The sequence below is a fragment of the Micropterus dolomieu genome, linkage group LG03 (assembly GCF_021292245.1).
Source record: "Micropterus dolomieu isolate WLL.071019.BEF.003 ecotype Adirondacks linkage group LG03, ASM2129224v1, whole genome shotgun sequence".
Taxonomy (NCBI): domain Eukaryota; kingdom Metazoa; phylum Chordata; class Actinopteri; order Centrarchiformes; family Centrarchidae; genus Micropterus; species Micropterus dolomieu.
In genome coordinates this window covers 21,112,504-21,130,284 of record NC_060152.1, presented here as the reverse complement: position 1 = coordinate 21,130,284, position 17,781 = coordinate 21,112,504, and the positions used below count along the sequence as shown (strand labels likewise).

Here is a 17,781-nt window from a genome sequence, read left to right as displayed (position 1 = left end):
ACGTGGGTCTGGTGGAACTTGGTGAAGTGTAAGTGTCATTTACAGCTGCACATTTTATATAACTAATGTTTAGCCCCATGGTGGAAGGAGGAGCCATGGACTCAGGAGTTCTTAACCTGGTGCACACACACACACTCTAGCACATGTGCCCTTCCAGGCCAAAGCTATTCTGCCAGGAGGAGCATCTGCCTCCTTCCTTTATCCCAGAAGCCCCTCCTACAAGACAAACCAAAGTTAATTGGAAATCAATTAAACACCATTATCTTACCTCAACAGTCCAAAACATTTCTTGCTAGACTTGAAATGTTATATGCTGAACAAAGCTTCTCAAAACAGCAACTTAAGGTACTCCAGTACACCCCTCTGTACTGGCTCACACTTGGACCATTCCAGGTCTTGCCCCCCTATAAATTACTCCACACTTCACCACTTTCTGTTTGCCACTTTGACCCAGATCCCTGCTTGAGGATGAGAACAGGTGAATGAAACATACAAACATTTGGATGACCTTGGGTAAATCCAATAAGCTAAAATAAATGACTTGAAATTAACTGTGTATATGTTGTATTTATCGAATCATGATTTCAACTCTTTCGACTAGTACTTAAATGTAGTGATGGCGAGATGAAGCTTCATGAAGCATTAAAGCTTTCCGTACAATTGATTCACTCATGGTCCGAAGCTTCATGGTGCTTCATTTGCTCTACTGTGTCATCTAGTGGACAATAAATGTAAAACAGGCAGTGATTATAATGGCACCATGGCTTTTGTGAGTGAAGCTTTGAACTGAATAAACTCATGATGTTTGTCAGGCCTATACATAAATGATAAACTTATTAATATGGTGTCTGTCTTTATGATACAATGATAGGGTCAAAGGGAACGTGGAAACAACGAGAGGGTTATGATGTGAATGTGTTGTTTGGTTTGTGACTTTAGATAATAGAGACAGCATTTATTCATTTTTATTTTTCCACAGTGCTGGGCTTCAGGCGATTTCTTCTTTTGGAGATGATTTTACCTGCTTTAGAACATTATTATTAGGGTAATATGGGGTAAGACGCCCCAGTTTTATTCTTACAAAAACCACTGTCAAAAAAAATCTTCTGGCTGCCGCAAGTCTAACTGAACTAAAAATGTCCTGTCTCATTGATAAAATAATCTGTAGATACAATCTAATTGTGTTCAATTAAAATCTGAAATAAAATTAAAAAGTCCAGAAAATGTTAATGAGGGTCCATTGTATTTTGCTGCTCCTTTGGAATAACACACCAAACCCACGAACCATTTCCTGAATCAGTCACGTGGTACGGCCGGCTCGCGAGGCTTCGAACGTCACCAACACAAGCCTCAATACGCGCTTCACAAAAATCACCCTGGATTACTCGACAGGCGCTTCGAAGCCTCGATACGGAGGGACACATCACTACTTAAATGAACTGAACTGAAATGACATGACAAGCCATGTGTCCATTGATGCTAGCCCATATGCTAATGCTCCATGAAGGTTAGCTTAGCATGCTAAGACCAATGCTACCGCTGGCTTAAATGAAGACATGGGGTAGCCCCATGACAATAACGATGTTGATGTAAGTGGGTTTATGGTTAACATGATTTATTTTATGTTTTCTACTGTTTCTACCATTTATACTGTATTTTATTTTGCCTCTCCTTTCTCCTAACATGTTTGGCTGTTGCAAAATTCAGCATTTGAGCTGGTTACGTGAAAGACTCAGTAGCATACCACTCTGTAATGACCTGCACATGTGGTCAGAAATAAACCTGGAGCTACAAGAACCCCTGAAGTAATTGTGTCCTGTGTGGCATCTAATTCCACAGGCTACACTTGCAATCATAGTTCCAGACTATGCAGCTCCAGAGGCAGAAACAGGGATGTGCATCGACATTTTGGTGGGTAGGGGCTCAAGTGGGGGAAAAAAGGACTCCATCTCATGCTACCACTAGAGTGAAAGCACCGCCAGCATTGAAAAGTCACCAAAACATCAGCCAGGAAGCATAGGAACTGAGAAGTGGTCTGTGGTCACCACCTGCAGAACCACTGCTTTATTGGGGGTGTCTTGCTAATTGCCTATAATTTCCACCTGTTGTCTATTCCATTTACACAACAGCATGTGAAATTGATTGTCAATCAGTGTTGCTTCCTAAGTGGACAGCTTGATTTCCCAGGAGTGTGACTGACTTGGAGTTACATTGTATTGTTTAAGTGTTCCCTTTATTTTTTTGAGCAGTGTATTTAGAATAAATGACTGAACCAACGAGAGGGACATAGTTTCACTAATAATTTGTTTATTTTGCACAAGACAATAAATGAGTTAAATTGTTTTGGAAGTTATTACACTTACCACGCCTGCACACACACTGACGCAGGAGGCAGGACAATTATCATGTGGTGGTCAATATTAAGATTTTGGAATCAATTTTGCTTCCATGTCTTCTTTAACTGTTATGGAAACAAAGCTACCAAAATACATATTTAGATGGTGTTAGTTTTAACCCTACTACCCTCACTCTGTTTGCATCTGTTGATTTCTTCTAAATTAACCAAAACAAGCTAATCTGCATATTTTTCATTTCCGCTCCATCCCTATAGTATATTATTATTAGTAGTGATATGTAATGAATGCATTGTTCCATTCTTAAAGGAAAGCAACAACATTTTTTTTTCATTTAACTCATTTTTTAATACATTCATTTATCACATAAATTGCTAATTCTATACAATGCAATATATACTGTATCTATACTATGTCTTTTGCATGCAAGTGAGAAAGTTTAATTGACTCATGATGATGCAGACGTCCCTCTTCCTTCTCCTCTTCTCCTGCTCTTTGGAAACTCACAGATGAAAAACATGGTGGCCTCACACTCCACGTGGCCCCATGTTCCAGTGCTGAGCAGCTCCACGCAGCTTGAGTTTGTGCTGAGAGATATTGTGGAGTTTAGCGCCCCCTCTTGGCTCCAAGCTGCAAACCCTTGCAGAGGACTGGAGTCTGCATAAACATAACTGCTTGTTCCATCCTGATGACCAAAACATAGGTCAAGTAATTATTAGAGAAATTTTTTTTAGAAATAATTAAGGGCCTTTAGGCTACAGCATTAGTTTGTCACTAATTGCACGGCCTAAAATGTATCATATTTAAGGTAGTGGCAGCAACATTGTGTTTGTCACCCAATATAGTATGACTTTTCATTAGTAGTCATTTAGAAAGCAAGTCAAAAGTTACTTAAGACATTAATTTACCATGTCAAATGAATACATTTTGTTCTAGGGTTTTTCATCATTTGTTGATATGCATGCTCATGCTTCTTTAACTCAGTTCATGCTTAAAGATGGCTGATAGCTGAAATGGTTTAATTTTAAGGACAAAAACTGAAACTCCACCTGCTACCCTCTGTTTGTGTGTGCATTACGTTCAGATGGGGACCACTTACTGTGTCCTTGCTTTGAGCCTGCACTCCTATATAAGCCCTTGTCAGTCCCGCCTGACTGATATAGTCTGCCATGAGACGGTTGGTGTTGCTGGTTTTTGGCATAGCCAGGTTGCCACCTCTTAGCTTGCAGTTCATTGAAGCCTCTCTGTACCTCTTGGGCTCTTTCACCAACAGGTAATAACCTCCTTCTGTTTCCTTCAGCCCCATGATGACTGCACAGGACAGCAATAAGGGTTAATTAGGATATTTATACTGTATGTTTTCCATGATAATCTACAAGTACTACTAAGTCCTTTTCTTAGCAAAGAACCTGTATGTGCAACACAAAAATGAAAACAAACTACATGCATTTGAATGAATTTAATTAAAAAAAGAAGAAGAAATTAACCAAATCAAATAAACAATACAAGTCAGAAGCCAATAATCCATTGCTAACCCTTTTCTGTAGTAGGCAAAACATTGTTTTGTACATATGAACTTTGGCATCAAGTTCAACCAAATGATTGTCAGGGCACTGACATGGTTTTCTAAATAAAAATAATATTTTTACACTATCTATATGGCAGTCCCACTATGATTGTCAGACCTGAAATTATCTTGACATCTTGGCAGTACTTGCTTTATACTTAGTGTACTACATTTATTGAATTGCATCAGTACACCAAAGCAAATTCCTTGTGTGTGAAAACCTGATTTTAAATAACCCAATTCTGATATCTGATAAGTTTTAGCTTAAGATGCAGAAACAGTAAAAAATAACAACATGAAAGTAATATAAAAAATAGACCACAAAAATACTAAACACAAAAAAACAAACAAAATATTAACTAACAAAAAAATGTGACTCTTATTTATAGAGTCTAAAAAAATTAATTGAAAAAGATTATTAGCTTGATAGAGCTTTTGCAGCAGGGTTCATTTTTATTGTTAGAGCTGCATGTTGTGGTTTTCACACTTTTGAGGATATTCAGCTTGCTTACTGCCCCTTAACAGTGAATGCCAAACCATATATATAACACCGTTCACTACTCACCATTCTTCACAAACTTGACAGCATTCCTCAGCTTGCCTACATTGACATCCAGCTGTCCAACCACCTTCCTGTACCTGCCACAGTCACATGTTGTGCCTGATGGATTAAACAAGGGCCAGCACATGATTTGAGTGTCTATGGGATTTAATAACACAGAACCGCCTTCCTGCACTATGACTGTGATAAAACCATGCCACAGTATATTAGTGGAAGATTCAATAACCCAATAAACATTTTAAGAGCTGTCCACAATCACCTTTTGCAGATAAGTTCTTTGCTGCTGCCTGGCAAAAGCCTTCTCCATCCTAGCTGTGGGTTATTTAAATTAAGTGAATACTATACTATTGGAGTAATTTTTGCAATACACTAATAGTTTTATGATATGTAAACACAGGGTAATCAGAGCAGGGTATAGGGCTTAAAAAAGCAAATATCTGCGTGCTGCAGATTTACTCACCTGGTTTACCTTTTAAACCAGTGGGCCCTTCCAAACCTGTGTCACCATTGTCACCTACAGAGAAATAGAAACCACATATGAGACAATTCCTGGAAATTCTCGTTTTGGTTTTAAGTGCTTGACTATTGACTATCCACAAATAGTTCAATCATGGGCATAAATTTCATATCACAGTGGGGGGAAATAAACATTTCTCAAGAGCAATTTTTGAAGGGGACACAAATAATACAGCAAAAAGTGTGCTTGTATAGGATAGGTGTACACAGAGAGAAGTCTTACTACTATTTTTCTGGCCAACAACACAAAGTAATAGTTGTTTAAATATGACTTAAGTTCATAGGTTCACCACACAGCCATATGATCCTAAATAACTTGCGTCCTATACATAGTAATTTAGGTTTCTTATGGGATAGAGGATGTCTTTTACACACACACACACACACACACACATATATATGTTATATATATGTGTGTGTGTGTGTGTGTGTGTGTGTGTGTGTGTGTGTGTGTGTGTGTGTGTGTATATATATATTAGATATTTAACGGCAGCAGGCCAACTGATCTGCTACTTAACAACATAATGGGCAAAACCCAACACAACGGTAGATCTACGCTATTAATATCCATTCACACACAGGATTATCACTGTAGTAAGAGATGCATAGATTACATTTTTCCTGGCTAATTCCAGTTACTGATTTTTTTTTAAAGAGGTCTGACCTGCCGATTCTAATTTTGGCCGATTCCGATTTAATTTCTTTCTAACATCTATAACTGACAGCATACACAAACATTTTTCTAAAAATTTATTGGAAAAATTCTATTTTTATTAGGATCCCCATCAGCACCAGTATAAATGTTGATTATTCTCACTGTGGTCCATTCAATTGTATAGTTTATAATGAAACATTGATTATAAAATGAGCATTTTCCCCCAAGACCCTGTACGCAGGATAAGCGGTTGACGATGGATGGATGGATGAGCATTTTCACTGGAAGGAGCTGAAAATAAATTGCACGCCATTTTAATTCTATTTTCCAATTTATTTTTGCGTTTAATCACAAACTACAGTAATCTACTCACCTTGCTTTTCCCCTCAGACACACAAGCATACTCCTACACCTGTCATCTCTCTCTTTTTGTCTGCTCTGACTTTATTTATCAGCAGTTTTATTTAAAAGAACTCGCGATTTTCTATCTTGGTATGAGCCGCGTGTGGAGGAGGCTTGTTGTTAATTACCGATAGACCACCGTGGTATGAATGACATCGTCACCAACAGCTGTGTTCACTGTTGCTTTACTTGCTCCCTGCTTTACAATATCCACAGCGTCTCTTTCTGTGCGTTTCTCTGCAGATGTAGTGAGCGTTGCGTCTTCTTCACTCTCGTGAATAACTTCCACACACCTAAGACATGTTTTAGCCTATGTTTGTGTGTGTGACTGTGACATGAGGTTACAGCCTGTTTGTAACGTTCAATGTGATCGGCAGAAAATTGGATATTTGAAACTGCTCAGCCCCGGTAAATGGTCGGAGCCTTGTAAGCCAAACAAAAACGGCCTCTTTCATTCGCTAGTTGATCAATCTGCACATCTTCAGCTGTAGAAAATGAGTTCCAGTCCAATAAGCTGTTAAACAAGCTACCAAATAAGCTAGGTAATGTTATAATAACAGAGTTGGCTCATGGAAAAATAATGATTAATAAAATAATAATAATAATGAAAAACATGATTAATGACTCATCATCATCTGTAGTAAAGACAAAAGAATGAGTTCTTCCAATGTTTAAAGTGGATAAAACAGCCCTGCCCGCCTAGTTAACATCACTGGAGTTCCCGCAACTAACTAACTAACTAACTAACTCAACTTGTTTTCTGCCACGGATTCCTGTGAGAGAGAAAACAGGAAGTGGACCAAACCACTGTGAGGCAAGGGAGGGGGGACTCAAAATGTTTGTAATCTTACAACGCACTTTAATTGCCCTGTTTGCGTTTGTATTGTTTTACCATTTACACAATTACTTTAAGTATAAATCATTATATTATTTGATCATTTTTAAGGGGGGGACACACCCCTCAGATGTGGGGAGGGGGGCATGACCCCCATGTCCCCTCCGTGATTTCCGCCTATGAAAATGTTCAATTTTGACACAGTCTCTTATGTTTTGATGATAATATTGTTATGTAGTTACAAAATATTACCACCAGATGGCGGTGCCTTACACTAAACAATATATAAATGGCTTTGACAAGGACCAAACTGTGATGGCTAGACAACCGGGTCACAGCATCTCTAAAACTGCAGCTCTTGTAGGGTGTTCCTGGTCTGCAGTGCTCAGTAGGTCACCTATCAAAAGTGGTCCAAAGAAGGAAACGCAGTGAACTGGTGACAGGGTCGGAGGTTGCCAAGGCTCATTGATACATGCAGGGAGCTACTGTAGGTAAAATAGCTAGAAACAGTTAATGTTGGTTTCAACAGAAAGGTGTCGGAACACATAATGTGCCATGTTGTCCCCTATACTGCCTAAAGTGCCTACAATGGGCCTGTGAGTGTAAGAACTGGAGCATTGAAGTAGGTGGCCTGGCCTGATATATCACTGCTGCCAATGTCTTGGTGCCACAGACCACAGCGCACCTTCAGAGGTCCAGTGGAGTTCATGCCTCAATGGGTCAGAGCTTTTTTGGCGGAAAAAGGGGGACCTACACAATATCAGGCAGGTCGTCATAATGTTATGGGTGATCTGTGTATTTATTCAAGTCAAATTTGAACCTATTCCATCCAAAAAGATCTCAACATGAAAACACAAATATTTTTTTGAAAAATACAGATGTTAATAAATTGTATCTTCTGTGTGCAAATGCAATGCAGAGCATATTCACTTATACTTGAGCTTTACTGAGGAAATTAACTGACAGTTGCAAATTTTGGGGAAGTGGGCTGCAGTATAAACATCACAATAGGCTGGTTTTGTATGAGGAAGAGCCAGAACAGTGACAAATTGTGCCAGTACAATCTGACCAGCCACAGTGTTATTTTTTGCGATACCATTGGAATAAACAGTTACAGTTTGAGCACTCTGACTTAATGTGAAAACGAACAAAATGAACAAGTGAAAAATGCACATTTCTTCAGACCTAACTTATTATCCTGTTGCCAGCAAAGAAGCTCCATGGGTTATTAAGATAAGATACTGCCAGATATGCAGTGAAATGTCATCTCTGGTCACATACAGTAAAATTCATTCCAAACAGTCCTGCTGCAGTCAGTCAGTTGGTTTTCCGTATGAATTGACTAATTACACACAGTTTTATAGTTTATAGCTTTAGATAGTTGTTCTTTTGCCCAAGGAAAATGTAAGCTCTGTGGAAACTCTAATAAGAAGCAGAAATACGCATAGCATAACATGCCTATAACATCATCAACATTCTGTAACTGAATTTTAGTCTGAATTTGCCCTAAAATGTGTTTTTCTTCCCAGGTGTTTTATGAGCTACAGGCGCACAGGATCAAGGAAAATCCAAACCTGTGACCTCACTGCTTTGCCTGAGATGACTGATACACCGCCACTTTCCTGTAAGTGTTTTAAACAATATGAATAACCAGAGAAGTGAATGCCTAGAAAGGCTAGGGAACATGACTGCTCATAAAAAGAAAAATAAAGATAGAAAATGGCCACCCTGGGCAAAGCAACAGCATGACATCACCCTGTAGGATTGTGTTTTTTTCTTCTTGTGTGGATTAGTCTTGGGTCTAATTAAGTATGCTGATTTGTCTAGAAATGTCCATTCTACTTATTTTAATATTTTGAGACTGTGGTTATAGAGCAGCTGTCCAAGCAAAGCAGGAACCCGTATTTCTTCTTTTAGGCAATTATATAGTCATTAAGGTTCTGTAGAACCATTTTGGTCGTCTGTTGACAACTGAAAACATTTAATGGCACAGGACACATTTACAGACAAGGACACTGAGGACTGGAAGCTTTCCCTTTGATTCAATCTCTCAATTGATTACTGCATACTTTATACAATGTATTGGAATAAGTAATGCTAATGAAAACTGATAAGGCCTGTTTACATTATAGTATAGGTTAACTAGATGAGAGATATTATAGAGAAAGCGAGAAGATTAGAGAGAGCAAGAGAGAGAGAGAGAGAGACATTGTTCACATTAAAGCAACATATTAAAATTAGAAAATTAGATTAAAATGACTTTCTTTCTTATACCTTTGTCTCCAATACGCCCCATCTTTCCTGTGTGGCCCGCCTCTCCTTCAATCCCTGTCTCTCCTGGCACTCCTGGTGAAGAAGAGAAAGACAGAATGAAAGGAAGGGAGAGAGGAGGAAAAATAAGGAGAGGATTGGTTTGTAGGTATTTGAGACACGATAAAGAAATCTAAGTTTGAAGTTATGACTTTCCAATCCAACACAGTGTGCATAATATGCAGTACATACAATGAGCAGAATTTTTCAGAAAGTGCAAAATCCATTCATCCCTTCATACATTCAAGTTTGTCACATTCTTGCCACTATGACTATTTTTCATGACTCAAAATTTTTCTTTTGTTTTCTGATTATTTTGTTGTTTTCAAGCCTAAGCAATATAATTGCATGTTCCCATCTCATCTTTAAGAGATCGTCTTCACGAACCCTGAGGTTTGTTTCCAACAATTGCTGCATAGCTTGGTTCCTAAATTGGGACAGTTATATTATCATTATTATGCCAGAGAAGAGATTAGAAGACAAAATGGGGATTTATTTTGGGCACCAACTAAAGTACTTGAGTGAAGACAGACTGTGAGAAAGTATGCGTTGTTGCAGGATATGGCTCAGTCAAAGTGGATCCATCTTTATAATAAATATAGTAATAAAATGCATGCATTTATTATTTATTTATGTATTTTTTCTTTCCTTTATTTGCAAGCATCAATTGTGATTATAAGTATGTGATCTGATTGCTGTCACCACAATGGTTATAACAGATTACAGTTCTCTGTAATGTGATTGTCCTCTGTCACTTCATAATTCTATTACAGTACGGCTGCTTTAGTTTGGTTTTAGTAGATATACTGAGAAGGTGCATGAAGTGTAGGAGGATAGAGAATATCAGAGTGAGAGTGAGATTATGTGTGTGTGTGTGTGTGTGTGTAGGTGTGTGTGTGTGTGTGAGAGAGAGAGAGGGAGAGAGAGCATGTGAAAATTACAGAGCAGACTGAGGCTTTTTGCCAACACTTGAACGAGTATTTCCTCAGGAAACTATTCAACTGGAAATTGATGGTGTTTGAAATACTAAGTGACGCATTGGAGAGGCCTATTGCTATTAGAGGGATTTGCCACACACACATAAATACACACACAGTCAACTATTCACTACTATTTCCCATTTCCAACTTTCTCATGTTGATTTTCTACTTGACGATTTGTGAGAATTGTTGGCCAAAGGTGTGAGGTCCTTTGGATTGTGTGAGGTCTGGTGGACGCTTTAAAGCTCTGGCCTATGGGAAATGTCACCATTTCACTATAATCTGTTAGCAATTTTTGTGTAATTTTCAGCGTGAATGCCTCAGTAGCACCATCACAAAGTAAATATTTTGACAAATCTGATCTGAAAACTGATAGTGAACAGTGATTAAATGTGTTTGTTCTTTGCTATGTGAAGTAATTTAATCTCTTGGTTTCTTGCTATTCTTTCTGTGTCTATAAAGGTTAATTAATGTTGTTTTCGCTGTGCTTGCCCGTTAAACCGTCTATCTTAACATCCAGATAACAGTCCTTCCTATCAATGCAGCCACTCTTTATAATGGCCAACCCCTCCAACTGGTTTAACGTCTGGATTCTCCAGCTGCTGGAGGATAAAGGGGAGGTAAAGCCACATTTTTGATTCTTATCATGGACCCTAGAAACATTTTAAACCACTATCATCGTCATATTAGCTTCAACAGACTATAGATAACAAGGCTTAATATAACAAAAAGAAAATAAAATGCTAAGCAGACCTTAAATCAGATTATTCATCAAACATTGTTTGCATAACATAAAGAGCAAGTATGAATACTGGTACTTCTGCTTTTTAGAGCTTGGTGGACAGAGGAAAGTGAACTGTGTCTCATGAAATAAGGCCCTGAGCCATATTTTCCATTTGCTGCAAATATGCTTTATTCCAGCAGGTTCTTCACAAGAATTAAGAACATTACATCACCTAACTCCACTCCACGGCAACACGCAAATTCTCGTCTTAACTTTACAGGCAGTTTTAAGTAAAGCACAATTATCAAATGTAGAGTGTTTGTTGACGTCAATAAGCTTGTTCATGTATTCCCTTTTAACATTCCAAAATTAAGCAACTGTTTCCTGTAAAACAGCCTAAATTAAAAGACGGAATACATGCGTCATCTGTTGAGCTGTAGACATACTTACAAAGTCATCATAGGAACCTGTGTGCCATTCTTACCGTAAGCATACACACAGAGAAAAAAAACTCTCTATATATATTATCTATATATATATATATTTTTTTTTTCTCTACACTTGGAAAAAATTCAAGCATTCCTGGCATCTCAATCTCACAAAGTCTGAAGAGAGTATGCGCATGTGTGTATGTGTGCGTGAGGAATAAATACCAAGAAGGCAGCGAGAAACCAGTGCTATTACACAGTGTATGTGTGTGTATACAATTATTTACTGATTTTATATCCATGTACATCTGCCTTCTTGTGTCTATATGCTCGTGTGCCCTGTGTGCACATATTTAGCATGTATGCCTGGTTGGTTTGCCAGCTTGTGTAACAGCCCAGTTGGAACACATACGGTGAAGCTGGTCAGCTTCCTCCATAGAAACACAGCAGTGCAGATCTGTCTGACTGTTACTGAGCAAACCAGGCCTCTCCATCTACTGCACAGGAAAGCAAGCTGCTGGAGCAGGAAAAAGCAAAAACTGCTGCCAGGCCAGAGTCACGCAGGCTGTCTGGAAGCTTACAGCACAGAAAGCAAGACATGATTGTTTGTCCAGGTAATAGCAGCATTTTTGAGTTACAGACGGGTAAAGTCAGTTTATGCTTCTGTTTAAATATAAAAGAAAATTGAGGCCTTCCTGCTGATTACTTTAGCTGCCCCCCCTTCAGTCGTCTTTAGCCCTTGTTACACACGTTGCAAGCATGATAATAAAGACAGACTTGCAGGCCTTTTCAAATGTCTCTCAGATGTTTGTCGACCACATATTGTGTCCTTGTTTCTTCTACATGAATTTTCACGTTGATTCTACTTTGACTCAAAAAGTCCTCCAGCTAGTGTGGGTGCCATTAAATCAGACCTGGAGTCACTATGATTATGCCAATATATGTCCACTGCATAATTTTCAACCGCAGTCTGATAACAAACCAAATTTTATTTCATTTGGACTATAATGCTGGCCTTGAGGGGGAATGCCACCACTTCTGCAGATCAGAGTCCATTTACAGGTCTTAGGGAGTTCTACTTCATATGTGAAAAAAGCTGTATAAAGCCTTTTTGGCTTGTGTAGATGTAATGTGGAATGGGTAATGTAGGCTACAGTTTTTCACAAGGAAAAAGAACGCGTGGAATAATCACTAATCCTGCTGCATCAATTTTATTAATTTTTTAAAACTGCTTATTGTGAGTCTGAGAATGTTAGGATAGGACTGTAATCCTAAATCTGTGTGTTGTATTGTTTCTGTTCCTATTCCCACTTTACCGTAGCCATTTATGAATAAATAAGCATCCAGTTGTGGTTCAGGAGATAGAGCGGGTTGCCTGTTAATCGGAAGGTTGGTGGTTCAATTCCCTGCTCCTCCAGGCTGCATGTTGAAGTGTCCTTGGCAAGATACTGAACCCTGAATTGCTCCTGATGGCTTTTCCACCAGTGTATGAAGGTGTGTGAATGTTAGTTTCTGTTTGAGCACTTAGGCTCAGTGTGTGAATGTAGTGTAAAAAGTCTTTTGGAGTGGTCAAAAAGACTAGAAAGGCACTATACAAATACAGAGCATTTACATTTACCACACAAACAATGATATGTTTTCATGTTTTTATTGAACACACTGAGTAAACAGTCACAGTGCACGGTGGAAAAAGTATGTGAACTCCTAGGCTAATGACTTCTCCAAAAGCTAATTGGAGTCAGAAGTCAGCCAACCTGAAGTGCAATCATTGAGACTAGATTGGAGGTGTTGGTTAGAGCTGCCCTGCTCTATAAAAAACCCCCATCAAATTTGATTTTGCCATTCCCATGAAGCATTGCCTGATGTGTCATGCCTCAACTTACATGAAGCTGGAAAGGGTTACAGAAGTATCTCTAAAAGCCTTGAGGTTCATCAGTCCATGGTAAGAAAAATTGTCTATAAATGGAAAAAGTTTAGCAATGTTGCTTCTCTCCCTAGGAGTGGTCGTCCTGCAAAGATGACTGCACAAGCACAGAGCAGAATGCTCAATGAGGTTGAGAAGGATCCTATAGTGTCAGCTGAAAACTCACTGAAATCTCTGGATCATGCTAACATGTCCTTTGACGAATTTACAATACATAAAACACCTAACAAGAATGGAGTTCATGGGAGGACACCACAGAGGAAGCCACTGCTGTCCAAAAAAAGATACTGCTACATGTCTGAAGTTTGCAGATGAGCACCTAGATGTTCCACAGAACTATTGGCAAACTATTCTGTGGATAGATGAAACCAAAGTTGAGTTGTTTGGAAGTAATATACACCTTCTGGATTGGCCAGTTAGAGTCCTGACCTCAACCCGCCTGAGATGCTGTGGCATGACCTCAAGAGAGCGATTCACTCCAAAAATCCCAAGAATATTGCTGAACTGAACAGTTTTGTAAAGAGGAATGGTCCAAAATTCCTCCTGACCGTTGTTCAGGTCTGATCTACAACTACAGGAAACGTTTGGTTGAGGTTATTGCTGCCAAGGAGGGTCAACCAGTTATTAAATCCAAGGGTTCACATACTTTTTCCACCCTGCACTGTGACTGTTTTCACGGTGTGTTCAAACATGGAAAAACATGGAAAGATATAATTGTTTGTGTGAAGTTAGTTTAAGCAGACTGTGTTTGTCTATTGTTGTGATGAAAATCAGATCACATTTCATGAGCAATTTATGCAGAAGGGTTCACTGACTTTTTCCTGCGACTGTATATATATATATATATATATATATATATATATATATATATATATATATATATACACACACACATATATATGTATATATATATATATATATATATATATAGAAAGAGAGAGAGAGACAATTATCATTTACTATGCTGTAATCTGCTGGGGAGTCACTGTGACGGACAGAGACACTAGGTGGCTGGACGTGCTGGTTAAAAAGCTCAGTGCTCAGCAGGAGGCTGCACTCACTGAGGAATACCCAGCCTCCCCGAAGGGTCTGTGCAATACTCCTTCAAGGCTCTTTAATGGGCACTTTCTAATTTCACTGTTTCTTTTGGCTCTTTTATTCAGCATCTTATTTATGTATTTATCATATTTATTTATTGTTTGTCTGTTTTTAACTCTTTGCTACTATCTGTTTGTGTCTGACCTACTGGATACCTGAATCTGTGTATCCATCCATTCATCCATCTATCTATCTAGATGGATGCTAGTTACCTGGAAGTCCTGGCGGCCCATTCTTCCCGAGTTTTCCCTGATCCCCCTCCTCTCCAATCTCACCTTGGTCTCCTGGATAAAAAAGTAAAGACAGTAAAAAGGAGTGTGAAAGGGGATTTGATAGTTCTGTTCAAAATGGTCTGGTAAGAGGCATGCTAGTAGATAGATACCTGCATGTAGCAGTGATATACTGCTGGTTTGCTCACTTCTGGCATGGATGTAATATCAAAGAGGATCATGATACATTATCAAAACTAAAAGTTGGCCAAGAACTACAGCACATTACTTCGGTGAGTGTGTGTTTGTGTATGAAATTCAGTGAAAGTCCATTTGTGGGTTTGGATTATCCCAAGGTCCTGTTGTAAGGTTAGTTATAGTCAACTGGGGTGTTTATCAGAGCATTTTGACTCTTCATATTCCATTTTAATATATGTTTTCAAAGCACTAGCTTCTTTGAATTATTAGTGAAACAGCATAGTACAATATAAAAGTACAAATGAGGTGTAGGAGAAATTTATCTGGTGGGCCACCGCTCAAAGAGCTCTTGGGAAAAATTGTGTGTCTATTAGAGCTGTAATTTTACCCCAGTTGTTGATGCCAATAGCACTTCATATCTTGTTAAGTGCTGGGCTTTCAAATGAAGGATAGTCACAAACCCCCTCTATTAGTCTGGAGGAATACTTTGGAAAATTATTATTCAATCCTGCAGGCTGTGTAGACATTTTAAAGTAACCTAAATCACAATTTCAAGTGTTTCTGGCTGAATAACATTTCTTCTTCTGGACCACTTAACTGAAACTATCTATAATAAAATTACTAAAATGAGAGAATTGCCATGCCAAATGTAATGTATAATATATGTGCATTTGACGCATAACAGTTTAAAATAGCACTGTAGCAGCTGGACAGAGGGTCAGTGACCTAAGGGGAGAGTAGTGATTGGTGGTTATGTAGGGACTGAACCCTTCTTTAGAACTCCTTGATGTAATAAACTTTTATGATCAAGAACAGTGTCAAGCGGATTTCTTCTCAACACATCATCGCAGCGTTATTGTTCGGACACCACACAAATGCAGTGATTTATTTGCCACAAACTGAAGTGTTTTAACCAGTCCCACATTCTTATATCTCAATAAAAAAATTAAATGCCGATAAATCTATTTAAAATTGCTGAAGTCGAACTACCAGTAAATGCAATAAAAGTATGTTTATTGGAAAAGTAAAAAAGACCAATTGTGTGGACATTTTTTTAACAGTACGAAACATTGAAAAATGCACATCCGACACCCACTCAAATACGCAGACTTGAGTATACACACACACTCAGAGACGGACTCTGTGGTCAGTCGTATCTGGGATGAGTCTTGTACAAATAATCAGTTCAGTTTAGTGGCAGCTGTCTAAATACACACTGTTACAATGGAACTCTCTTACTAGTAGAGACATTTCTGTGGAGAGCTGACAAAAAGTCCACTCACTTCTTAAACAGTGAGTGGACTTGCTGTTTCCGCTTCACTTTACCCACGCTACCACTTGACCTTATACTGTAGTTCAGTAACTACTTTTGTGAAACAATATTTGTCCACAAGAGTGAAGTTAACATACATTTGTCTATGTTCAAGAACTGTAAAAAATCTGATCAATCTCATTTTACTTTTTCACTTCCAATCGCAGTTCCTGCATGTCAACTGCTGAATTAACATTTATCTTAACATTTTAGGTCAGAACTACAAGCCATGTTTTTCAGTAGCATGGATGGAGCTGAAAAAAAGAGCTGCTTTTCTTAACTGTGTATTTTATTAGGTCTGTCTGTCTGGATCAGCAGGGGAACAAGCTACTGGATATCGTAAACTGGAAAACACACACGGGGAGGCATTCCCTCCAAAAGACTACGGGGTAGCAGACTGCTAGCTTATAAACTACAGGACATTACATGCTTGGTACCTTTATCATCAGCCCTGAAGCATATTTAGGGGTGTTTCCTCAGAAGCGTCCATTTAGACCTGTTACACTGTGAGGACATTAACATTCCTATACATTTACTTTTAGGTCAAAAAACTACAATTTCCTTATCTCCAACAGTATGAACAAAATAAAGTAAACTTTAAGAGCACCCAAGAACCCAAGTGGTTGATACATATAAGTAGGCTATGTATTAGAATATCTGTAATATTTCTTATTTGTCTTACATAAAAGGACCATCTTTGATCATTTGTTTGCCTTAAATAGATTCATGTCAGAAGATTGTTGGCAAATCTTAACAATTCTAAATCATATTTATACATTTAGATATTTTAAATTTTACTGCATCAAACAGATTTGTGCCATTAAAAAAATTTAAGGCTAAATGTTTAAGTACCGTACAGTCAGGTTTAGACACCAACACAGTCAGACTCATAGCCATGCGTTACCTTTAGCTCCAGGAAGGATAGAATTGGTGCAGACATCTGTGGAGGCAGATACGTAGTTGAGCAGCGCTGCAGACACACAGAGGAACAACAGTCCCATCATCTCCTAATCATCACTGACCACTGAAGAAGATCTTGAATTTTAGATTTGTAGGTTGTTACTAGTGCCAAAGTATTGATTGCGTAAAGTGTCTCATGTGCCAGTTTGCACCTTCTGACAGTTTTAACTGTAAGACCAGAGGATCAGTGCAGCACTAATGAGCATACATACTGCAGAGAGGGTCAGGACAGAGTGCTGTTGTTTATAGAGCCCACAGACACAGTTCTGCACTCTCACTCACTCTCACACACACACGCACACACATACTTGTTTATAGTCTTATCAGTTAGTTGTCATAACATCAAACAACACTTAACAGAGAACTACATTCCTGTATGTATTTCCTCTTCGAATTTGAAACTGTGTTTAAATATAAGTTCATAACATAATTTAGATAGATACAATATTGGGAAGAATAGCAGTAGGGGACAAATACAATGTAATGTATTTATTTTTGTTTAAGAAGTTCAAGTTCAACTTTTAGGAATGGCCTTTCAGACCACAGACACAGAGTGTTAGAAACTTTCTATTTTCTTCCTGTCTCAGTGCACTCTATATCACCATTTTATTTGAGTGCGTTAAATATATGCACTATAGAGTGCCCTAAAATATGAGTGAAAAAAGTGGTGTCCACAGCATGTTTACAAAGTGAAATCTCACATTGTAATGCTTTGCATCTGTTAGCTGACTTAAATGACCGTTATGT

General features: G+C 38.4%; 1 protein-coding gene across 1 annotated transcript; it reads right to left on the bottom strand.

Annotated features, from left to right (window-relative positions):
- Window positions 1-2,708: 2,708 nt before the first annotated feature.
- On the bottom strand, window positions 2,709-17,187 carry colec10 (collectin sub-family member 10 (C-type lectin)). The gene is made up of 7 exons (XM_046043777.1): window positions 16,979-17,187; window positions 14,568-14,639; window positions 9,166-9,237; window positions 4,944-4,997; window positions 4,487-4,582; window positions 3,454-3,665; window positions 2,709-3,039 (listed from the first exon to the last, which is right to left on the bottom strand). Exons 1-7 carry the CDS (start codon window positions 17,076-17,078, stop codon window positions 2,803-2,805), a joined length of 843 nt encoding a protein of 280 aa, XP_045899733.1. The 5' UTR covers window positions 17,079-17,187; the 3' UTR covers window positions 2,709-2,802.
- Between the last annotated feature and the right edge of the window lie 594 nt (window positions 17,188-17,781).

Excerpts from the sequence above, each read along its gene's own strand:
- colec10 (XM_046043777.1), bottom strand. The coding sequence starts at position 17,078 with ATGATGGGACTGTTGTTCCTCTGTGTGTCTGCAGCGCTGCTCAACTAC. Across the intron at positions 9,238-14,567 it reads TGGGCCGCCAGGACTTCCAG|GAGTGCCAGGAGAGACAGGG; the intron begins GTAACTAGCATC and ends CTTCTTCACCAG. Across the intron at positions 3,040-3,453 it reads AGGCTCAAAGCAAGGACACA|GATGGAACAAGCAGTTATGT; the intron begins GTAAGTGGTCCC and ends TTTGGTCATCAG.